Source organism: Sceloporus occidentalis, unplaced genomic scaffold (assembly GCF_023333645.1).
Source record: "Sceloporus occidentalis isolate IW3139 unplaced genomic scaffold, rSceOcc1.0.p SCAF_6, whole genome shotgun sequence".
Classification (NCBI taxonomy): domain Eukaryota; kingdom Metazoa; phylum Chordata; class Lepidosauria; order Squamata; family Phrynosomatidae; genus Sceloporus; species Sceloporus occidentalis.
The window spans coordinates 12,045,210-12,070,565 of record NW_028316986.1 but is presented as its reverse complement, the minus strand read 5'-3'; the positions used below and the strand labels follow the sequence as shown (position 1 = coordinate 12,070,565).

Genomic DNA, 25,356 nt, shown 5'->3' with positions numbered 1-25,356 from the left:
AGAGGGGCCAGCCCATGCAGGGCTTTAAAGGTGAGTAGCAAAAGTTTGTACCTGATGCAGAAAGGAAGAGGGAGCCAGTGAAGGGAAGACAACAGAGGGGAGACATGATCATAACGGCGAGCGAGTGAAATAATGCGTGCAGCTGAATGCTGAACAGAAATTAATGGGTGGAGGTGAGAGAGAGGAAGCCCTGCCAGGAGGAGGTTACAGTAGTCTAATCGTGAGACCACTAGGGCATGGACCAGTGTTTTTGCGGTAGAAGCTGAGAGATATGGACGGATTTTGGCGATATTATAGAGAAAAAATCTACAGACTTTGGCTGTAGTCTGGATCTGGGGGATAAACGACAAAGAGGAGTCAAAGATGAAACCAAGCCTACGGGCTTCCTGGATCGGCTGGATAGAGATGTTATTGACAGAAACAGAAAAGGAATAGTGAAAGGTGGACTTAGGAGGGAAAACAAGAAGCTCAGTCTTGGACATATTGAGCTTCAGACGCCGATGGTGCATCCAGTGGGAGACAGCTATTAAACAGGATGACACTTGCTGCTCTAGCTCTGGTGAAAGATTAGGGGTGGAAAGGTACAGCTGGGTATCATCAGCGTACAGATGGTAGGAGAAAGAACTGATAAGTTTGCCAAGGGAGAGTGTGTATAAAGAAAACAAAAGGGGACCCAAAACAGAGCCCTGAGGAACTCCAACAGATAAGGGGACAGAAGATGAGGTCTGACCACCCGAGACCACTGAAAAAGATCTATCTGACAAATAAGAGCCCTTTCCTGGAACAATTTATAAGACTATGACCCGTTACAGACGGGCATCCTAGTACGCGAGTAGCACATACTAGGGTTAGAAAGGTGCATCCTTTCCGAACGCCCCCAACCCTAATACGTGCTCGGTGCATCCAAAATGGCGGTGCCTGTTCCACACGGGGGCCGCCATTACGATGTCACGAATGTGCCACCTCCAAACGGGGTGGCGCAGACATGATGTCTTTGCGCCGCGCAAGGGTGCCTAGAGCGCCCTTTCGGTGGCGCACGAAGGAGCTCCAAAATGGAGCTCCTTCCACAATTTGCATCGCTGGCGCAGCCTTTAGACGGCTGTGCCAGTGACGCAAGGGAGAAAAGGGCCAAGCAGCCCCTTTCTCCTCCTCCTCGCCACCACCGGGTGTCCTTGGGGCACGAAGCCCCAAGGACACCCCTTTCCAGGCCACGGGGAAGCGGCCTTTTGCTGCTTCCCTGCGGCCTGGGAAGCTGCGGATCGGGGCCCCAGAGGCTGCCGTTCTGGCAGCTGAGGCCCTGATCCGGTGGGGAGAGGAGTGCCCACAGGCCACCCCAAAGGGGCGGTCTGTAACACGTCTTTCTATTTATGCCATAGTGGTTTGAGTATTGAGCTCTGGAAACGAGGATTTGATTCCCTGTTTGGCCATAGAAAGCCCCAGAAAATCCCATTATAGGTTTGCCTTAGGGTTACCATAAGCTGGAAATGACTTGAAGGAACACAATAACTGTATATATAAATTATATTATATTATATTATACATAAAGTGTGTGTGTGTGTTAGTGTTATAAGACAACTGTTTGGAAGGAAATTGAAACCTTTTTGTTTTTGGATTTAGTTCAAGGACCTCCTGAACCAGCTGTCCCCCGACCTACCATGGAGCCACTGCCCCCCCCCCCCCCCCCCCCCATATACACACAATACAGGAGGAGTTAGGAGGAATTGCAGAAGTATCTGGCCATGTCCTGTACCCAGAGATAAATTTATTACCTCAGCTGCTGAGACCATAGGAGGATCCTGAAGGACCTCAAAAGATGATACAATAACTTCACATCTGACTGTGGGGACATAGCCAACCGCTTCTTCAAATCCACTGTTCTCAGGACACAAGGGGCCATTGTGGGCTTCAGCAGCATTATGGTAGGTCTCAGGGCTGGTAAATGGCTGAGCAAAGCATAGTTTCTTATGTGGAACTACAATGCCATGCTGAGTCATGCAGGACTGTACTGTTTCCTTCTCTAAATTCTGAAGGTCTCACTGAATATCTAGTTCAGCCCTGGATAAACTCATGTAGTACTTACTATTCAACTTTGTCTTTGAACTAGCACAAATCACTTCTGTTTGTGTAAGATAGGGTGTGTAAGATAGGGAACTTGAAGTTTACCTGCCTTGTTTCATTTGACTGCCTCAAGTTGCTCGTAAGGATTGAAAATTTTTGTCATCACTTGGTAATATGGCAAAGAGGGTTACAGTAGGAAGAGCATTCAACTAAATTTGGGTACCTTGTCTCATGCAAAGGGAAATGCTTTCCTTTAGCTCAAAAACACCCAAGATCTGAAATAATCTAAGCACTTGTATCTGATCTATCCATTTGCAAATCGTTCACATTCTGGTATAAGAAATCCAAGGTGTTGAGCATTCATGGAAGAGCAGATTCCTTCAAATTTTTGCTAGATTAGACCTTTTTTTGTTTACCATTTCTTACTGCTAAGTATTGTTGCTCCTGTCAGGGATGATGGGAGTTGTAGCTCTTCACCTCTGGCTCTAACTCACCACCTTGTTATGCAGCGGAACTGACCAGCTTTGATCAGTGGTTAGTGCTTTTCTCCAAAGCAGCAGAGTTTCAGAGAATAGGCTGAAGACCCTGACAAACTCTCCAAGCCTTCTCACTCTACTTCCTGTGAAGTCTCCAAACTTCTCCAGGATCCTGCTGGCTCTTGTATCTTCACTCAAGACACCAGACAACTCAGTAGTCTTGTACAAAAGATCTACTTTATTCGACTATATACAAATACTATATGCCCTACAAATCACAATCTCTACAATCTCCAAACTACTCCAACTACCCACAAAATACATTGGCAAACATAGCAATTATTATAGCCATTGTTAAACACCACCCACTAGTCAGTTTCCACCCAGTGGGCGTGTACACTCATTTTGATTGGTTCTCATAGTTCCACCCATAATTAAGAAGTTCATCATTTTACCTTGTACACTTAATGAATCTCAGGTGCTTCCAATTGTACATTCTACAATTCTGTCCTTGACATTCAGGACTGCTAAATTACATTAGCTTTTTCACCTGTGTGGCTTCTTAATTGCTTTTGCTTAGTCACTGTGACTCTCACATGTTTTATTTCTCTACTGTATGTCCCATGTTGCATTTTCCTTAACAGCTCCTGTTGAAGCACTTTTTTGAAAGAGGAGTTGCTTTTTTTTTTTTTTGAGGTTTGCAAATAGATGCTCCCCAAAAACTTTATGAAAGGAAATTGCTTTTCTAATCATCGCCTCTAATTTGCAGCAAATTATGAAGCCCTGGGATTCTAAAACAACAGTAAGAAATGTGTCATTAACAATGAGAAAAGTTGTCACGTTGATGGTCCTGTGAGAGAGATTTAGGCAGAGAGATCTCAACAAAAGTAACTTGGGAAGTTGCCCATAATCCATTAGCTAAAAAGATACAGGGGAGGGTGACCAGAATTCAAAGACTGTCTCAGGCAGGGCCACTTTGGGTTATTTATGCTCATATCTTAAGGCATCTTGCTGTAGGGAGTGATTGTTCATGCATCTGAGGACATACACCAAGTCTACAGAAGTGTATACTACTACTGCTTTTGCATTGTTAGTCTTTAGGATGCAACAAGATTCCTTTGCATACTGATATTCTAGACCAACACAGCTATATAACTGAATTCTTCCCCTAAAGATCTCACATTCAGCCATATCCTTTGCTATGGAAGGACATCAAGATCAGGCCAGGCAGTTCAAATATGGCTAAACGTAAAGAATCATGCACACTCCCACCCAGGGCTATCTGGCAGCTATTGTACAGCTGGGTCAAAACTATTTGTGCAACACCACAAAATGTGCTTGGTACTTTGTGGTCTTTGTGACTTGGCATAAATGATTTCAATTAAAATGCATGAAGTAAGCATTTTTTTAAAAAGAAACTGAAATGTAAAGCAACTATACTGCAGTCCTGCACAATCATATGCAAAAATCATTGTGTAATTCAACAGTGCTGAATTCCACCGTTCTTACTTTTAGGTAGGTTTTTATAGGATAAGAGCCTGTCTAGTTTTTGTTTTTATTTTTACCTGATATGATTTGAATATACACTGATATGTATTTAAGCAGCCCTTTAAAAAAAATCCTCTATAGTCACTTCATTTTCTGTGTATTCTTTTCCATCTGCTATCACTGTAATGCAAAAATTTGTTTGGGATCCTTAATCTATTTCTCATGGCACTCTTTATGGCACGCAGATCCAAACTCTGGGCTCCCACCTCTTGTTTCTGTTGCCACCTCTCTCCTCTGAGCAGGTGTTCTGGTCTGTGTCCAGGCTATATGTTGGGAATTGAAAACCAGGACAGGAATGCACTGCAAGAACCATGATCATGTGCCAGAATTTCCTTTCCTCCCCCCTTTTTGCTCTTCAACTGACTGGTAAGGTCAGTAAACAACTGAAGGTGATCTAGTCCAGGGATACTAAAATTCCAGCCTTAAGGAACCATCTGTGGGGGTTGCTCTGAGCATCAGGGAGCACTACAATGGGCTGATAGATTCAATTTTTTAAAACATGATGAGGTGTTGGCACCACAGTGAATTGCTTTTTCTGTAAACTTGTACAGGCAATCAGCAGACACGTTGGAAAGCAAATTTTAGGAGACCTGACTTCTGGGAAGTGCAGATTGTGAGTCCTTAAAATAATTAGGACATGTGTTACAGAATGTCATGCCAAAAGGTGAGGGCACTTGAGACTTCCTACAAAAAAAAATAGAGGGGGAAAAAAGACAAGGAAAAAAGAAAGACTTCCTGAAAGAAAACAAAGGCTCCTATTGATAGTTCCCATTATCTTTTAAAGTGGTTTTTTAAACTTCCTTTTTTAAAAACAAAAAATGAAAAAAATAGCCAAGTGTCTTTTACACACTACTGTATAATGAAACAATGTGAACATAAGGCAGGGGAGATAAGTAAGAAAAAGGGCTTTGCTGCGTAACATTTCAAGAGGTTTTAAGGTTTGAAAACAGGCAGTAAGCACATAAAGTGGAGCTTTAGTCTATCCTTGGTTCCTACAGATGTGTGTTTGGCATTGCTGGGGAAAATTACTTTTGTGGACTACATTGTCTAGAATTCCACTGCAAACATAGGAGTCATGCTAGCTGGGGGATTCTGGTTGTGGCAGTCCAAAAAGAATACATGTTCCAAGCTCTTGTTTTCAGACATGTGTATGTCCTTAAAGAAAGAACACAATTTGTGAGTGAAATGTGGGCACCATTTTCGATGAAAGTCTCCCTATGTTTGGTAACTACAAAAAAAGAATGCAGCTTGTTCTACAGATTAGCTGCATATAAAACACAACTGCTTCCTTTGGTAACAGCTTAACATATTGAAGTTTGAGAATAGTTATTTACTTTGCAGAACAGTAGACACTTACCTGAGAGTATGTCCCATTGATACTTCTGAGAAGACATTGCTGTAATTTATCTATCTGGTGCCATTTGTGTGTAGGTTCTTCTTATGAGCAACAAAGACAAAGTGTGTTGAACTGTGTTGAACTTCTAAAGAGGTAGCCATTAATCTTTGGACTGGGAGCAAAGAAGGCAAATTTATCCCGGGTGGGATTTCTTTGTCCCATAAAATTACAACATATTTGGCAAGAACTCTTGAAAACAAAGATATTTCCTTGGCCATTATTCTGCTCAAGCTATTGCTAATAGTGGTGCTCTCCAAAAGGTCAGCTGGTGCTGGGAGTGAAAAAGATGGAGTGGTTACCGTATATACTCAACTATAAGTTGAGAAATTTATGTCCCAAAATGGACTCCAAAATCAAGGATTGACTTATGGAAGGGTCAGTAGGTTACTACAGCTGATAAAGTTCATTAAAAAAGTGCCCACCTTCCTCTGTAGCCAAGTAAACAGTCTCCATTTGAGTCCTGGTGCCGGCAGCCTCTCCTCTCTCTGCAAGTGTGTGTGTGAGAGAGAGAGATCCTTCAGCTCTCCCTTGCAGCTGGAGCTAACAAGCAGCTACTGAGGGAAGGGAGAAGGATTCAGAGAGAGGGAGCATGCCCAGGCTTGGACCCTGTTTTGCAAACCATGGCGGGTTACAGATTACCATTTCGGACGTCCTCAGGACATCCCAGTTTGAAAAGGGGGTGTCTCTTCTAGATGCCCCTACTCCTATTATGGACAGAGTCCGTAACAAATGGCAGCGGCCATTCCACATGGCCGCCGCCATTTTGATGTAGCGGACGCTGTGTGTCCACATGTCGTGCCCTGGAAGTGATGCCGCGAGTGTGTGATTGCGCCTCGCGACGTCTTTTCTGGGGCCCAGGATGGAGCGCGATTTTCGCGCTCCTTCCTCAGAGCGTCCGTGAGCTGCTCGGTTTGGCTGCTGCGGCTCCCGGATGATGCAAGCGGCGGGGGGGGACCGCCACAATCCGGCGGTATGTAACGCGCCTATGGGTCTGGAAATGCTGAGGTTAAAGGCAAGGCTGGGGTCCTCCTTTTCTTCCCTGCAAGCCAAGGTGCTGGAAATGCTGGGGTTAAAGGCAAGCCTGGGGTCCTCCTTTTTTTCCCCTGCAAGCCATGGGTCTGGAAATGCTGCGGTTAAAGGCAAGGCTGGGGTCATCCTTTTTTTCCCCTGCAAGCCATGGGTCTGGAAATGCTGGAGTTAAAGGCAAGGCTGGGGTCCTCCTTTTTTTCCCTGGAAGCCATGGGTCTGGAAATGCTGGGGTTAAAGGCAAGGCTGGTGTCTTCTTCTTTTTTCCTGCAAGCTTTGAGTCTGGAAATGCTGATGCAAAGAGGTGTGTGTGTGTGGGTATGTATGCACCCAGACTTGTTTCCCCATGCTGATACTGTGACCCTTGAGAGAGGTTCAGAGAAGGAGATGTAGAGTGGGAAGTGGTGCTTTGTTTCCCCCTTTAGATCGTTTGTAACATGCCCTCGACTTATCCACGGGTCACATCAAAATCCATGATTTTGGCCTCAAAAACTGCCCTGGACTTATACATGAGGTCGACTTATACATGAATATATATGGTACCTGCTCAGGCAGTTTCCTCCATTCCCAAACGGAAGCATCATCCCAAAATCTTCTGCTTCCAATAAATGGCCTGCCTGCGTGCTGTGTCCTACTCACTCATTGTTGGTTGCATTTTCATGGTTTCAGGCTCCTGGATGAACTCCCTAATTCAGTGACAAGGTTGGCTCCTGCAGGAACTAACTGCGGTAAGTGCAACCACAAGTGAGGGTTTTTAAAATAGAACTTGTGTGGCATTGTGATCCAGTTGACCAACATTGTTACTTAACACACAAATTGGTTAATTATTTTTCCCCCTCAGTGCTCAGTAGCAAACAGATTCTGGTGACTGGGGAGAAGGTGCAGCTGTATCCATGCCTGTCTGTTATTTTTCTGCAGAAAACAACAAATATTTTCTGTGGAAAATAACAAGGGACCTACAGGATCTTTCCTCCCTTGGATAGACTCAGTCAAAGAAGCCACGGACCTGAGTCTGCAAGGCCTGAGCAGGGCTGTTGACAGCAAGGTGAAGTCTTTTAGGAATGTTTAAGTCTCTTGATGGGCAGAGTGACTTGAAGCTCTCTCATTCATAGGGTAGCCATAAAGTGAAGTCGACTTGATGGCTGTTAACCATATGGCAGAGCTGGTAGTCACAGTCACTTAAGAAAACAACATTACAATTGAATTGGCAGTGTAACTTTGCAACAACATATCCCTGCTTAATCTACAGCAGGTGTCTAATTGATTTGCTAAAACATGTTCCTACTTAATCCAAGAAAAGGATCTGGGCTTCTCAGTGACATCTGGTTGGCCACTGTGAGAAGGAATATGTTGGACTCAGTGGACCTTTGGTCTGATCCACCACAGCTGTTCCTAACATTGAATGTTCTGGATTTCAAATCAACCAAAATGTTGTATTTTACAGGCGAGATAGCAATGCTTTTGGAAAATGCATCTAATTTAGCATACAGTGAAAAGCCTGATTATGAAACACTGAAGAAAATCCTCTTGAGTGGCCTGGAACACAAAGGAATATTATATAATGGCATGCTGGATTTTACCACCAATGAAGGAACTCCAGATGAAGGAGCTGCTAATCACAGGAAAGTAAGTAATTAAACAAAAGAGGTCATGATTGCATAAAAAACATAAGATAATACTGTAAGGCATAGTTATCTTTAAAGACCAGTGTTTGGGAAGAAATGACCCTTCTGGAGGGGATGTATAAGATGCACTGTATTTTTTAAAAAAGAAATTAGGGCCAGATTCTGTCAAGGATGATTTATCAGGGTAGATGCTAATGGTAGACATGCTGAATCCAGCACCGGGCCAGATCACATCCCAAAGTAGACAAAGGGCCCGTACAAACAGGCCAAAATAAAGCTGCTTCAGGTCACTTTGGAGGCAGGCTGTTTAAATGACACATGCATCTTATGAGGCCAGAAGCTGCACCAAAGCTGCGCTTCAGTCCTTGAGACTGGAGTATGGCTTTGGCGTGGCTTCTGGCCTCTCAGGATGCATGCATTATTTAAACAGCCTACCTCCAAAGTGACCTGAAGCAGCTTTATTTTGGCCTGTCTGTAGGGGCTCAAAGTGATTCATTTCCCTTCTCTCACATCCTCTTATCTCTTTCCCTTTTGCTTTCCTCCTACTGGGCTGCTGGGGAACTAATAGAAAGCTCTTGCAGATGTTTGAATGGATCATTCGTAAATGCTTTTGAAAACTAGTCAGAGGGTTGTTTATAGCTCTGAGATTGGAAGTTGTCCACCCTGTTTTCTTTTCTTTTCTAAAGTAATTGTGGTGATTTAACTCAGTTCAGTATTTGAGATGATTTATCTCTCTTGCACGCTCTGCGTAAGTACCCGGTGATTTAAAATGTTACCTACAGTTCTGCCTTTATTCCTCTTTATTTGGTTGTTATTATCGTTATTACTGTTTTAAATAGTGATATTTTAAATAATGTGCAGAAGCATTTGGGGATGGGGAAAAGCCCAAGATTCCTCATGACCCAAAGATTTTACATGAGTCAGACCAATAGATTTGTGCAGCTTCATTTTTCTGCTGAGTGGAGAAGTTTGTTCAACTAATAATAATTAATAATTAATAATTTGTTTTATTTATACACCGCTTTTCCAAAGATCATAGCGGTGGACAGCAAGTAAGCTAATTTGCCCCCAACAGTCTGGGTCCTCATTTTAGCGACCTCGGAAGGATGCAAGCCTGAGTCGAGCTTGGGCCCTTTTGCTGGTCTTGAACTCGCAACCTTGTGGTTTCGAGTGAATGGCTGCAGTACAGGCATTTAACCACTGCGCCACCAGGGATGTGGTCTCACTGAACAAGCTTGACTGGCAGCTATCCCTTCCAGAATAGTTTAAAAGCAGAATTATATTTAAGGAGCCAACTTCCCACCTCTGCCTTTTTTTCTTCCCCACATTTTTGCTCTTGTCCTCCAAAGCTGCTTTTCCTGTCTTAAGATTTCAGTACGTCTGTGAATAAAGAAGTTTTAACTCTTGATGGTTATATTTTGTGGTCTCTGTGAACCACTCAATGAGTTTTATCAGCTGCACAGCCCCTTAAACCCATTGTGTGAATCCACAGATGACCATTCGAAGTACCACAGTTAGTTATGCAGTCTGTTCTGAACAGGACTCCTCACTTTCCACTTTCCAAGTCTGCTGGTGTACAGGTAATAACAATAATAATTAAAAAGGCAAAATAAGTCTTTTGATAAACTTAGGGTACTGTGTTTAGTGGCATTTCCTGGATCTGCTTTGAAACGTCAGCTGTTGTCTCTTTCCATATAGAAGAGCCCAAAACCTTTGCTGATGCCCGTTTGATAAGGCAGCTTCAAGGTGCCATTCATTTTTAACATTTTGAGTGAACTTTGGACTGCTGCAACCCTACAGGAGCCAAAAAAATGTGGGATGCAAACTAATAAGACTGATCAGCTGAGAGATGAATGGCCATACAAATCTCTGTGCACAGATGGTTCTGATTTGCCAAGTTTTGTAGATGCTGCAACTGAAGACATAAAATAGCTGCCTAGTCATAAATTAGCTCTTTGGAAGCCAAACCTTGGCACCAGAGCTTTACAACCTTCAATTAGTAGTGAAAGAAGTATTTGAATGACTCCGGTATTGACATCTGTAGGTCTGCATAGTAATCATTCCTAATAGAAGAGAATCTCTGTTTGAGGGGCTTTTGCATGGCTAATTAACTACCAGTGAGAATATGTAATTTTTTCATGATCTCCCGATTGTCACCTTTCTCTCATGATACAATTACATTTTATTGTAGCGAGTGCCTTTGCAAACCCAATTGTCAGCACTATTTACATTGTGCAGAAAAGCAGAACAAAAGTTCATGTTTAATAAAAAGCCACTGGATTTTGATCTTGGTAATTACCAAGACTTTTTTTCCCAGAGTGTTATAGACTTTGGTATTTTTTTAATCACTTTTACAACAAAGCAAAAAGCCATTTCTTTGACAGTAACTTGCTTGCTGTTGTGGTCACCATTTAATCTATGCTAATTTGAGCATTTCTTTCTCTGGTTGCAGTTTCTACAGTTTTCTAAAGTTAATTGAAATATGTAAGTTTGTTTAACAAAAAGCACCTGCTTTTTTCCATTTCTGATTTTGATCCATTTTGATTTTTTTTTGTGCTAGAAAGTACAGATTAAGAACTAGTCATTGATGTCTATTAAAGCCAGAACAACCGCCTTCATGAAACTTTCATGAGTCAGTTGTATGCATTTTTTTCAAAGTGAGAATGAATGTGTGCCATGCTTCTTTCTCTGCTTTAGACAGTCACTTAATAATTATTTACAAAAACATCAATAACAGCCGTGATCCAAGTGAGTTTGTGTATCAGAAGCTTGGACTAACTCAGTGGTTCTGAAACTGTGGAATGGGTCCCCAGGAGAGAGTGAGAGTTACTCAAGGGAGGCACAAGACTTGGATCCTCCCCTTCTTCTACCTTTCCCCAAACTTTTTTGTCTTGGAGGGGAAGAGAAAAGCAAGGAGCCCTACTTGAGGGATGATACATACATAAATGTGTGAACAAAGATGGACACACTAAACAAGAAAAGCAAAATATTTTTTATTCATACACTTATGTTGAGCGGAGGAAGGGAATGACGTTTCCATGTAGATGTAAAAGGGGTTCACAAAGGTAAAAAGTCTGAGAACCACTGGACTAACCCAACAGTATTTTTCTCATCACATACTGTCCTTTAAAAAAAAAGCCCTAAAAACATACTACCTGAAAAAATACCCAAGTGCATCTGAGGCAGTAGGCTCAAGTCGACAAAAGCTCATGCTACTAACATCTTTCACTTAGTCCCAAAAGTGCTGCAAGATCCCTTTGCATACTGATTTTCCAGACTAACATGGCTATGTCTTTGTAAAAGAAACACCCTGTAATTGCAGAAATTTTCCATGTGACAATAGAAAGCTGCTTTTCAATAGGGAGAACTGTAACTAGCCTGGGCTCACAGAATTTCACTCTCTTCCTGCTTACATCACTCCTCCGATTATGGAACTATTTCCACAATTATATCGTATTATGTTGTGCTTGCTTCCCCCCAGTAAAAGTCATAAACAGCTGATGGAAAACCAGACTATATCATTCAGAGACATAGCCATGTTAGCATGAAATATCAGTATGCAATGGTGTCTTGTAGCCTCTTTGGGGCTAACTGAATCAATGAAGTTGTAGTATAAGCTGTTGTAGACTTGGTCTACTTGCTCAGATGCATGGAGACTGTATCTTGTTTGCAAGGTGTATTCAGTTTATCATACACATACATACTCTCAGGACATTTTGGCCATGGCAAGAACAATGGTCCTTGAATTTGCTCAAGGCTGGAAAAAAGCCGAAAGTTCCCAATTTCTCTTTCTTTCCTTGGATAAGCAGATGGTGGCGGCAAGGAGAGGATAGTACCTTAATCCCTATTTTGTAGCAAACTCTGTTGAAGATAAACGGGGGCAGGGTTAAAGAGAAGAACAAATGCAGCAACAAGATTTCAAAGGCCAAAGATTACAACCACAATCCTAATTTCTGTAAAGATTAAGTTTCTAGTATGGCCTGGGCTAAGGAGCGTTTCCCCTGAAAATCTTCTGTTGCTGTTGGCCAAGGCTGGATTCCTTTCCTTCTCTCTTCCGTTCCATTTGAAAGTGCAAAATCTATTACACTTTTTATTGAGCTTTAAACTTATCCTGGATATTGTCATCAAGCTAGATGTTGTTGAACTTTGATTGTTAAGAAAATGGAGATCTGCCACAGTATTTGCTATTTGCAAGTGCATAACCCCATTTAAAGTCCATGAGCGAGGAGTGTCAATTATCACAGCTTCTGTTCCTTAGACACAGGCAGCAGTATTTTTAATGGCCAATATCAAGGTCAGAAAGAACTGTGCTATTTGCAGATGACTTGATCCTAGTCCCCATCATCCTGAGTTTTCATAGGGATTTCAAATACTCTCTTTCATTAGTATGAAATGCATACTTAGATCAGCTGAAAAATGTGAGCTGTTTTTGACTCAAGGACTTTCTGAAAGATAACATGTGAATGGCTGGTAAATTAAGGATAAAAAGAGAAAAATCCATTTTTTAAAATGAAAAGCTCCCAACTGCTTTCAAGTTTGAAAAATATTGTACTTCATCCCCAATTCTGTTACCATTTCTGTGAAAACGGACTGCCTATACAGAATATAAAGGATGGAATAATCTGCAATGAGGCAGCAGGAGGACAGGTGTATTTTCTGTATTTTTCCATGTGACTAGATATCCTGAAACCATAATACAGATTATTTTAAAATTGTTAGCTGTTTGGTGCTGAGTATTGGATGGTCAAAATTTGCACTTACAAGCCCAAAAACCTCAACATATTGTTTAAATAGAGAGATAACATATTTGCAAGTTGAGATACAATCAGTGCATGAATTGTCTTCTCTATTCTAGCCACAAGAGCTGGTACAAAATGTTTCAAATTCCCAGCATAGACTAGATTGAGAATGATATTATGTTGGCAAAAACTGTCTTTAAAAGGCATTTTGCCTAATAGATTTTGAAGTGTCTGTGAGATTTTATTATTGTGGCATAACTTTGCTGATCGATGAATGTGCAGATGGATTCTGGATTTTAAATGCCCAACTTCAGCATGTTTTCTCATGACAGAATTGGCGACAGTCCTGTATTCTTTTGAGTGCCAGATCAAGCTATTTGTCAGTGCATATTCGGGAGAGTTTTGAAATGGTTAATTAGATTTAGTCTTAAATTGACATTTGTCTGCTAGTCTCACAAGGCTTAAGCCTGTCATACTGTCCTAGGGTCATCTTTGGACCCTGACTGGTCTGGTACTTTGAAGGAAAGAACTATAGTCGTATTAGCTAGATTGTCACAGAAAATCAATTTTCAGAGAGCAAAAAACGAAAGGAGCTATTGGTTTCTTGACCTTCTGTGGGCATCATACTGGCTTCTGGGAGAAAAAGAAACCTGGAAATGGAGCCTTGGTTTGTATTAGTAAAGGAGAGGGAGACATTTCCACAGCATTCTTGTGACACATTTCTGCACGTGTTATTCTACATTTGTAGAAATAATTCATAGGGATTCAACAAAACCTCACTTTTAAGTAGAATTCTGGTAAAGTGCAACAGTGGGCAAGCTTCAGGTTTACTGGTTCTATTCTGTTTGGGTTTCTTTTGAACATAGCAAGCGGCCTGATGCTAAATCAGATCTTAATAATAATAATAATAATAATAATAATAATAAATTTTATTTCTACCTCGCCCTTCCAAGGATATGATCAGGGCGGCTTACAAAATTTATAAAAACATTTCAATACAAAGTTAAAATTCAGTGTAATAGTTAAAAACATTACTACAAAAACAGGAACAGGAAAACAATAAAATAAGAAAATACACATGTCAGGGGCAGAAGAAAAATGAAAAAAGTTACATCAATCCAAGGTCAGTAGGGAAAAAAAAAAAGGGGGGGGGGCAGGAAAAATAAATAAATAAATTAAGGTGGGAAGGCCAGCCAAAATAGATATGTTTTCAACTGTTTTTTAAAAACAGCTAATGAGGCGGCGGAACGAATCTCTGCAGGGAGCTTATTCCAAAGAAAAGGGGCAGCAATAGTAAAAGCCCTCTGTGAGGTCCGTGTAAGGTTGGACCTAGGGACCTCCAACAATTTAGTCCCGGAAGTTCTGAGAGTGCGAGGCGGATTATATGGGGAGAGACGGTCCTCCAAGTACCCTGGGCCCAAGCTATTTAGGGCTTTATAGGTCAAAACCAACACCTTGTATTGAGCTCGGAAGCGAATAGGCAGCCAGTGAAGGTCTTTTAAAATAGGTGTTATATGGTCCGACCTGGAAATACCAACGACCAATCTAGCTGCCATATTCTGTACCAGTTGCAGCTTCCGGGTTTGGTACAAGGGTTGCCCCATGTAGAGCGTGTTGCAGAAATCCAATCGAGAGGTTACCAAAGCATGTACAACAGATTCTAGGTCCTTTCGGTCCAGGTAGGGACGCAGCTGGCGTATCAGCCGAAGCTGATAACAGGCACTCCTGACCGTCGCATCCACCTGAAAAGTCAGCTGGAGCGACGAATCAAGGAGCACTCCCAAGCTGCGCACCGAGTCCTTCAGGGGGAGCGTGACCCCGTTCAGGACCGGGTGACAGATCTCGCCACCAGAAACCGCGGAACCTATCACCAGTACTTCCGTTTTCCCTGGATTCACGCTGAGTTTGTTCTCCCTCATCCAGCCCATTACCGACGCCAAGCAGGCATCTAGAGGAGAGATGCCATCCTTAGTTACTGCATCAGTCGGAGACATAGAGAAAATTATCTGGGTGTCATCAGCGTACTGATAACACCGCGCCCCATGTCTCCGGATGATCTCTCCCAGCGGCTTCATGTAAATGTTAAATAGCATAGGGGACAAAATCGCTCCCTGAGGGACACCAGATGTCAGGGCCCTCCTATCGGAGCGACAGTCCCCCAGCTCCACCATCTGGGACCTGCCCGAGAGGTAGGAACGGAACCACTGCAAAGCAGTGCCCCCAATTCCCAACTCCCTCAGGCGTCCCAGAAGGATACCATGGTCGATGGTATCGAAGGCCGCTGAGATGTCCAAGAGCACCAACAGGGACACGCTCCCCCTGTCCATGCCCAGACGGAGATCATCAACTAAGGCGACCATGGCAGTCTCTATTCCATAGCCCGCCCGGAAGCCGGTTTGAAATGGGTCCAGAAAATCAGTGTCGTCCAAGATCGACTGAAGCTGGAAGGCGACTGCTCTCTCGATCACCTTCCCCAAGAAAGGTAGCAGCGAGATGGGTCTATAATTGTTGTGAAGCAGAGGGTCTAAGGAGGGCTTCTTTAGCAGGGGTTTAACCACTGCTAATTTTAATTTAGATGGAAACTGACCCTCACTTAGAGATGTATTGATTATGTGATGTAACATTAGTCACACCACATCTCCCCCCTGGGCTGTCAACCATGAGGGACAGGGATCAAGAGAGCAAGTCGTCCTCCTAACACTTCGGAGGAGTGTTCTCCAGCCTCTGGCAATGGCTCTGCAGAGGTTCAAGCATGCTTCTTTCCTAGCTGTATTTGGTGATGCTAAGGATTAGCATCTGGGAACTTTTGCATGTAACGCATGTGTTCTTTTACTGAACTATTGTGGGGAGAAAGGACAGAGTTAATTACCTATTGCACTTCAGGAGCCCTACACTGGGATGATCTGAATATACAAGTCAAAATCTACATTGGAATTACTGCTACAGGTTGAAAATTGTACAAATCTAATTTAAGGAGGAAATCCTTTTTGGTTTTGCTGTTAAATAATTGGGAGTCAGAAGCTCTTGCTCATTTATTGAAATCATGCAACAATCGTAACAGTAGCTTCCAATCTAACTTGTTCCTGCTCCAGGGTAGTGAATGGGGTGTTAGTCATGAAATTGTAAATCCTTGCATTTAGATATTTTAAAAATGCAAAGAAAGGAGGTTTAAAGTAATCTGGGTTGGTAGCAGCATGTGTAAAAAAGATGTAAGGGCCTCAGAGTATCACAAATTGAATGTGAGCCCTGTGTGGTGTAGCTGTTTAAAAGGTACTTTCAAGTTAGGGCTGCATTAATGTCCACTTACTAGAAAGTCATAGTTTGTTGTTCTGTGCTGTTCAGGCCATGTCTGAATTATTGTATCCAGTTCTGGATGTCACATTTTAAGAAGACAACTACAATACATCCAGAGAACAGCAGCCAAGACCCTGGAAACTGTTCTAGGACCATATGCAAAGTAGCTTATAGCCCCTTTGAGACCGAAAGAAGTTGGTAGACTTAAGTCTACTTTATCAGAAGTATGAAGTGCTTAAGAACAGACCTTTTATAGCTATAAATTAACTGGTTGCATGTGTGAATAGCAACAGAAATGCAAAACTTGTGGATATGTTGATTAGCAATAGCATTTACATTTCTATACCACTTCATACTGAACTAAGTAATCTCTAAGCAGACTACAATGTGTAAATTAATTGCCCCCAACAAGCTGGGTACTCATTTTGGCGACCTATGGAAAGATGCCACGTTGAGTCAACCCTGGAGCCCTGGAATCGAACTCGCAAACTTGTAGCTCCAATACTGGCTGCATTTAACCACTGTGCCCTCAGGACTCGATAAGGGGACAAGTTCATTTTTAATAGTGGTCATTGGGGACAAAGGCAGGAAGAAAAACTTTGCCTAAAGCCTTATTGGAATGTAGTGCAATGCTGATTAAGAAGCAAAAAAGAGATGTGATAAAATGATCAAGAGAGCCCTCATGAAGGTGGTGTTATCTAGTCTTGTGATATATCTAGTATCCAGGAAACCATTCTCTTGTCAGTTGACCCTGCCAATGGACTGGAATTTCTGTATATATTCCAGTTCTGCTATTTCTCTTTCCAATCTTTGTAGTTCTTTTGTTGAAGGACTGCTGTTCTGAGGTTTGAGATGGAATGCCCCGGAAGACTGAAGTGTTCTGCAGCTGGGTTTTGTGTATTCCCATCCCTAATGTATGACTCATGTCCATTTATCCTCTGAGGTAGAGACTGGTCTGTTCTGTTTGCCCTATGTAGAGTGCTGAAGGGCATTATTGATAAGAGGATGGCATATATCACAATAGAGAATGAGCATGTGAAAAAAACCCTCTAATATTGTGGGTGGTTCTGTCATGTGATGACATTTTCCAGTAAATGTGCAAGCAGATTGGCATCTGGGTTTGTGGCAAGGTTTTGTATCCTTCTCCCTATCCATGTTTTTCATCCTCTCGTAGGGAAGTAATTGTTTGAGATTTTGTGGCTTTCTGTAGGCAAGTAATGGCCTGCCACTAACTAAGACAATGCTACTCAAAGTGGTGGTCTCTGGACCAATGGTGCTCCATCAAGAGTTCCCAGAAAAGAAGCAAATGTAGCCAGGGGGGTACAAATGATAGCATTCCTTGGCATATTGGGGAGAAATTGCCAGTACTCCTCATCAGATAGCTTGAGAAGCACTGCTATTAAGGATAATGGATAAAGTTGAGTACATTTACTGCAGTGTTTACCAACCATTTCTATGCACCCCCTGAAATTTCTTCTCACACCCCAGGTTGGGAACCCCTGGTTTACTGGTAAAATTAAAGGAAATACAGTAGCACTATGAAAATATCTAAAAGGGTGCCACAGAAGGTGGTGGAACATACTTAATCTGTTTCTTCAGGACACCAGGACTAGAACCCATGCGTGGAAATGGCAGGAAAGCAAATTTTGGATAAACCTTGGGAGAAATCAAACAGTAATAGTTACTGAGCAGTGGAACGGATTGTCTCAGAAGATGGGGGTTTCTTTGCTGGACATACTTAAGCAAAGCCTAGATAACCAACTGTCAGGGACGCTGTGGCCGCATCCCACATGGAGCTGTAGCTTGACCCAAATTAAGGACAAGAAACATGTTGCTTTTCAAATGTTTGGCTAGTAAGAGGTGCAGTCCAAATCTGGAAATGTTCTCCATCCTCTAACCTAGAGGACCTCCTTTGCAACACTGATTTCTGTAAGATCTCGACTCAGATCCTTGTTTTGATAATAGAGCTCCCCAAGCGGTTCTACCCAAGTGGCTATTTTTCAGCCCATCCTACTTTACCTAAGTGCTACAAACTGAAAACGGTGATTACCAAAGGATCAACCCATTTAATGTAAGTGCAGTGTTTGCAGAAGGAGAACTGCACAATCTCTTAGGATGGCTGAGAACATGCCTAACAGCTTGCTATGGGAAAGAGAGAAAATTGTCCACCTCATTTGGGAGGGTTAGAAAACCTTCCAAGTGAAATAAGTAGTGACTGTTTCATACTTCAGAAACTGTCATTAATTAGAATAATCGTAATAGTAAAAAAACGAAGAACATAATCCACTACAGATAATAATTCAGTTGACAGAAACTTTCCAATTTCATATCCTATAAAGGTTAATAGTGTTCATTCAGAATTTGTAATGACTTCTTGAAACGTTTTTAAAGACGTACTATTGCCTTAAAGATACCACAACTGCAGTATGCTTAACAGCTCTGCTGTCTTAGTGATACTTTTGCTAGAAGTGGGTATACTGCTGTTATGCAACTGCCATTAATTTCAGAAGGACCTGTTTAAGGCCCTCATGTAAGACTCATTCAGTGGAATGGAGGCCATACAGAAGGAACAACTTTGCTTGATAGGCTAAGTGTAGGGTCACTTAATCTGTACATTTTATAGGTTGATTTACCAAAGCCAGGACCAAAGCAAGTTAAAGAAATGAAGGAAAGCAAGCTGGAAAACAAGGAACTCGCCCATCACAGAAAAGCCACCGCAGTTATGAAAAGCAGCCAAGTACACAACAAACAGATGCTGGATGGACTGAACAAGCCTCTTCAAACTGAAGAGGTAAGTGTATTGCTGTTACATTAAATTGTAGATAGCTTGTTGAAACTTTTGCTTTTCAAATCCTGCCCCCCCCCCTTAAGAACAAGTTAAGTATAGATGAAAAACAGATAAACAAGTAATTACTACTGCTCTACTGAAACGTAGGTTTTCCATGAAGAGGGAGGTTTTTGATGGGTGTGATAAACACCCCCCCCCCCCAGCATTTTAAAATGGTGCAAGTATACTAATTATGTGCATCCTTTTTTCTATAGTCCCTTTAACATGGTAGTTCTCAGATTGTAACTAGTTTCAAACATACTGAGATGAGATCTACCAGTTACAAATTTCATTGGATGCCCTCTGCTACTTCCATCTCCAGGCTGAGTTAACTGGACATGATTTGTGGTCCATGTCTGACATTAGTGTCCTTATCAAGGTAAACATTCCATATATACCTGGTCAAGTTTAAATGCATTGCAACAAATACCTGACAGACAGAGAGGAATGTTTATGGTGTAAATCTTTAAGTCAGGTCTGAACCCTGCATTAATCCTGCCCCATTCTTCACATGCAGCACTTCTACTAGTCAGAAGTCACTCTAATTTTATAAAGCAGCTATTAATAATTCATAGGAAATAAACAGAAAAAATTAATTGATAATATGGACTTGTCCATGCGCTGGAGCTTGGGAGAACTTGTACATTCTTTAGTACTAATAAGAAACAAACAGTACTGCATTTTTTATATGCAGGGATGGGGGGTACTAATAAAATACATCCTCAGATATTTTATACACAGTTGTGTGTATTCCACTGTAGTTTATTGTTTGCAGTGTACTGCAGTGTTGGTACAGTTAGGAATGTGATGCTGTTGCATATTTGCTAATTGCCAAAATAAAGGTCTGTTGTTGTTTTTTTCATAGAAGAGCAAAATATTTGAAAAGATTGCTCTTTTCTCCCTGCCTCCCAGCATTTAGTTCAGCTGCTAAGGAAAAGTGAGCAAGCACAGACTCCACATGTTTCCTTGGTATGAAAAACTTGTTCTGATCCTGAGGCTATACATGCAGGCACCCGGTCAAATTACTTTCTGTGTCTGAGACTAAAGGGCTGAGCCTAGTGCTTCATCCTATGGATGACACTTTCTTGTGTTCTGTTGGGAGGCTAAAAATTCCAATGTTCCCTGCAGAAACAAGAAACAACAATCACTATGTATCCCTCTATTATGCTTCCTGAGCTCTTAGACACAAACTCTTAAGGAAAAAATACCAGGACTAAAAGTTTGTTCTTTTTCAAATCTTCATTAAAGGGTGAATACATTGATTTCTTTTTTCTTAGGAAAGTAGAGAACAGTCACACAGTACATATCTCCGCAGGTCCTTCCAGAGAAGTGAAGAAAAATCCATAGAAAATGGAGACATACATTCAGCAGTCTATCAACCAGAAATTGTTTGGGCGTCATCCAGCTCTTCTGTATGCAGAACTTCTCAGCCTGAACCATATCATGAACTATATCAATATGTCATAGCCATTGCTGTCCTCCTCTTGTTAATTTTGCTTTCTCTATATTTTCTTTGATATTTCCATTAATGCTTATTTCTAGACTTTAGACATATGTTAGGATAGATTCCATTGAAATCCCATTCAGGTTTTTTTCATAGACATTTTCAGTGTGATTTGCTGAAATTGTATTTTAAAACAGAACAAAATGTAAAAACGTTGAAAATTAAAACCAATAAACTTCTCAGATTCTGTTTTTAATCTCCAGCTTTGTATTATTAAAAAAAAACCAAATACCGATTTCTTTTTCTTTTCTTAAAAAAGATTTAATTCACTGAGGTGATTTCCCCTCCCACCATATCAAGATACCTCACTGGTATATGCACTGTTCAAGTATGTACTATATAGAGTTTATACTAGAATCTTCCAGAGAAAGAAGGTGCATTTTAATTTCAATTTTATTTTAAACAGTGGCTGAGATCCTGCATTGGGAAACATAGATATAAAATGTATTTACCTCTCCTGATGCTAACATGTAAAAAAAATGGGCTGGCATTCTGTATTGCAGTGACAGATCTGTAACCTTGAGTCACAGTTCCATAACTGTTCCATCTTCACTAACACTATGTAACCATAGTCCTAAATGCCCTCCCAAACCTAATTTACCAGACTAAAGCTACATTCGATGAAGGAGATCTGTTCCTCTTGGCAACTGGGAGACAGGAGGAGGATGTTTCCATTTCTCTCCTGCCAGTGAGCAAGGCTTGACAATCAGAAGCAGGACTCTTGTTCTATCCTTGGTCATTAGCAGGAGGCAGCTGGAAACATCATCCTTTTGTGCCCCAGTGGCCAGCAGAGCAGACCTCCTTTGAGGTCAGGTAGAATGTCACATGGGATACTTATTGTAACAGTGCATTCTGGAGTGGGTTTCAACATCTCACCTCCCAGAACAGGCAGGGAAGAAGATATCAAGCCAAGACCTTTCAGTCAGTTGCCATCTTAGCATCTCAGTTCACATCCCATGCAAATGACAAAGCAGACACAGAAAGAACACTGAAGAGAGAAAAAGAGAGAAACCTTCCTTCTATCCAAAGAAAAATATATCTAACAACAAACAACAGCCCCTAAGCAACCGTAAAGGGAGGGATGCATTCCTCCCAGAACGCCCCTTCATGGTAAGTATCCAATGTGGTATTCTCTGGGTTGGTGAGAGGAGAAATCCAGAATGGGTCATACCAAAGATTCATTTCCAACAAGAGGGGGAGTGGCTGTCATGAGTACTGGAGCACCCATCTCTCAGAGGCTTTAATCTTATTCATCTTACAGTGATGGATGAAGGTTGCAGGTGTGCTCCAGGGAGCTGCTTTGCAGATGTCACTCAAAGGAGCATTAGAAGAAAACACAACTAAGGTAGCAGCAGCATTTGTCAAGTGAGTTGTAATGTTGGCTGAATGAGAAATCTTAACTCATAGGCCATGGCTATGCAGGCTTTAATCCACCTTAAAATGACTGACCTAGAAGTCCTCCTTCCCAGGGGAGAAATAAGAAAAGTACCTATCACTGCTGACTTGTCATGACTAATACTACACATATGAGTCACCTGCCCCCCCCCCCCATGACTTGGAAGGCATAGAGACTGGAAGCAATTTCAGAAGAGATCCACTGCTTTATCTGTTAGAATAGCAAATTTCCCTGAGTGGGGGCTGAGGGAAGCAAGCACACGTGGAGGAAGCAGTAGACATTTCTCAGCCTCAAGGCACTACTGAGAAGGATAGCAATTGATCATGCAATCAGAGGGCTCAGCAGGTCTGTCTTGCTGAGGAATGACTGGAAGGTCTCCAGCAAGGATTCAGGGAGTCCTAATCACTAGTGCTCCTGTCCAGCAGCACCGCGTCCAACACAAGCCTCCAATCTGTTTGGTACCCCATATCAGGTGCAGCAGCATCTGTATGTTGAAGCAAACATGCATGATCCCAAGTTTCTGCAGATCCAAAACAGGAACTTGAGATCATGGACGGAGGAGCTTTTCCAATTCTGCTCTTTTAGGGTGGTCAGAAGAGGTAGAGAAATTTTTTTAGTCTTCTTAGACTCAACATTATCCCTTTCCCCCACTGGAGATATCAGAAGAGCAGAAAGAGAATGAAATAGGAAGAACAGTCAGCAAGATAGAGATTTCTTTTTTTAAAAAAAATGATGAAAAATAAAAGAATACAAGAAAAAGAATCATAGAGCTGGAAGAGACCACAAGGGTCATCCAGTCCAACCCTCTGCCATACAGGAAGAGACAATCAAAGCACTTGTGACAGAAGGCCATCCAGCCTCTGGTTAAAAACCTCCAAAGAAAGAGACTCCACCTCAGTCCGAGAAAAAAGAGTAAGAAGAAGATAAGACAAAAAAGAAAAAGGCTGAAGAGGGGAAAAAAAGCTGTTTAGAAGATAATGATAGGAGACACAAGAGATAAACAATGACAATGACAAGACACAAAGAGCTCTTTCCCTGGGCAAATGCAGGAAAAGAACTGATGAGCCAAGATGGCGCCTGACCAAAAACCTTTGGTTTGATGCCATCTTCTTCCTCCCTGCCTGTTTTAGGTGTTGCTAAGTTGAAAGACACCTTATGGATTCCTCCTCTCACCAACCGAGAGAATATGGACACTAGTTCTTAAGTCATGCAGGCCCATCATCAGAGGAACTTGAGGTGCTAGAGAGTGACACAGTTATTGATGTTGCATCGCACTCCGGTACTGGCAGAGGCTGAATGTGTTCTCACTCACCACCCTGCTCTGCAGCACCTTGGAAATACTTCTTTTTTTTTTTTGGGGGGGGGGGGGGGCTAAATGGCTTTAAAGGGTAGATTTTTATGGGCACTTTCAGTCATTGCAGTGGTGCAATGATTGCAAAAACGAATTAGTATAATTATGATGTTGTAAATTAGGCTTATGACATCATAATTACTGAACAGGATGCCAGCCAGAAATTTTCGCATGCCTAATTCTATGTCACTACATTGTTTCTCCTTACCTTATTGCAATAGGGACATTCTCCAAATATGACATTAAAACTTTGTCGACTAGATGGGAGCCCACGTAGCCACTGCAGTGAAACACATGGTGCATTTGAATTCAAATTTTTATTTTGTAGACCACTTCATTAACTTTTTATTATAAGTATTATAATAATATAAGTATTATTAATTAAATGAGATAATCACTAAATTGCAGCCCTTTGGTATAACGGAAAAATGTTGTTGTTGTTGTTGTTGCACTTATTTCTGTCTGGCTTTTCTCCCAAAAGTGGGACTCAAGGTGGCATATAATTTAAAAAACAATACAACAGCAATAGCAATAGCAAGTACATTTCCATACCTCTTATCAGTGCACTTAAGCACTCCCTACTAACTGACGCCAACAAGCTGGGTATTCATTTTAGTGACCTCGGAAGGATGCCAGGCTGAGTCAACCCTGGAGCCCCTGGCTGGGATTGAACTCAAGCAACATTGTGGCTTGTGAGTGAGTGGCTGCAGTACTGACATTTAACCACTGTGCCACCAGGGCTGCCTACCAAAAACTGAACATTAAAATAAGGATAATCTACTTACAATACTAAAATGATTTAAAAGTGCACTTTGAAAGATAAAATGCCATTAAAAGATAAAAAGCAATTAAAACAGTTCAGTCTAACACTATCCATCACTATCAATTACTTCTGGTCTTAGAACTGGGACACAAAGCAATTGGCTATTATAATCACACCAGCACCATTTCCTTCCCTCAACGAGGCTGAAGCAAATAAATAAGTCTCACACTTAAAATCAAAATCAGATTTTACAAAACATAGCCATCTATTTTGGAAGAAGATTGAAACATGATTCCATTTCAGTAAAACTATGAATGGTAAAGGGATGGCAATGGGGAGAAAGCAACAGCATGCAGTGCTGGTTCTGTGTGCTGTTTAGTTTTTTTCCCAACAACTTATATTTGTAAAAAGAAAAAAAGTCTTACTCTTCTATGTAATTTTGAAACACTGGGATTACCTCAGCTTTTTGTTTCATAATCCATGTAGAAGTAAACATACATAAACATTGGAGCATATATGGAACTGGACACTGGACAGACTAGTTTACCTCATATAAACAAGCTTGATGGAAAGACTGGCCGCAGCGGGAATCATCACAGACTTGGTCTGGAATAGCTCCATCAAGACGGTAAGCATAGCAGATCCCACAGTCCATGGAAAATTCCTTTAAGATACAGAATGCAATGCTATCAGAAAGATAACGTATTTTGTTTTATGGCAACTTTACACTTCAGTTACACCTATCAGTACATAATGTGCCTTAACATTTCCCACATTTTTATCTGTTTTAAAAACAGCTTGCTGTTTTTTAATTGCGAATACAGTAGTCCCTTGATATCTGCTGGGATTTGGTTCCAAGAAACCTCCAGCCTGTGAATATCAAAATCCAAGGATGCTCAAGTCGCATTATATGCAATGATATAACAAAATGGCATCCCTTATATAACATGACAAAACCAAGGTTTGCTTTTTGGGTTTTTTTGACAGGGGAGAAAATATTTTCAAACCATGGATAGTTCAATGCATAGATATAGAGGGAAGAACTGACTGTAAATGGCTTCTTTTATGACAGCTTATCAATCAGTTAAAATGTTTCCTGGCTGAAGGCATCCTAATTAATTGTACAACATTTAACACAAGTATTTACAAGATCTATAGCTAAGATAAACTACATACTTCAGGTTTCACAATTACACAGAAGGAAATGCCTCTTCTCAGATGGGATGTGTCATTTATATCTGAACACACCATCTAGAAACAAGGGAAGTATGCCTTCCCTCTATCAAAACTGTTGTTTTTACTTGTGTACAAAGCGAACTGATTAGTACGCTAAATTGATAAAATGTCTTTAAT

The 25,356-nt window shown here is 41.4% G+C and overlaps 2 protein-coding genes across 7 annotated transcripts in view; one reads left to right on the top strand and one right to left on the bottom strand.

Moving 5' to 3' along the window:
- The window catches only part of VRK2 (VRK serine/threonine kinase 2), a 75,494-nt gene extending 54,988 nt beyond the window's left edge, over nucleotides 1–20,506 (top strand). For 2 of the 4 annotated variants that reach the window (XM_089528863.1, XM_089528862.1), the window contains 4 exons: nucleotides 7,174–7,232; nucleotides 7,949–8,130; nucleotides 18,786–18,953; nucleotides 20,267–20,506. In XM_089528863.1, the coding sequence (XP_089384989.1) occupies nucleotides 7,174–7,232; nucleotides 7,949–8,130; nucleotides 18,786–18,953; nucleotides 20,267–20,506 (649 nt within the window). Of the gene's footprint in view, nucleotides 1–7,173; nucleotides 7,233–7,948; nucleotides 8,131–9,621; nucleotides 9,710–18,785; nucleotides 18,954–20,266 lie in introns of those variants that run through there. The other 2 variants (XM_089528864.1, XM_089528865.1) reach the window with 2 other exon arrangements.
- FANCL (FA complementation group L) overlaps nucleotides 20,414–25,356 on the bottom strand; it is a 57,615-nt gene continuing 52,672 nt past the window's right edge. For 2 of the 3 annotated variants that reach the window (XR_016281646.1, XR_016281647.1), the window contains exons 12-15: nucleotides 24,551–24,667; nucleotides 23,449–23,520; nucleotides 21,370–21,481; nucleotides 20,414–20,608 (exon numbers count right to left, since the gene is read on the bottom strand). Coding sequence is in view for 1 of the 3 variants with exons in the window: in XM_089528866.1 (XP_089384992.1) it covers nucleotides 20,573–20,608; nucleotides 23,449–23,520; nucleotides 24,551–24,667 (225 nt within the window). In the remaining 2 variants the exon portion in view is untranslated. The remainder of the gene's footprint in view (nucleotides 20,609–21,369; nucleotides 21,482–23,448; nucleotides 23,521–24,550; nucleotides 24,668–25,356) is intronic. The other variant, XM_089528866.1, reaches the window with a different exon arrangement.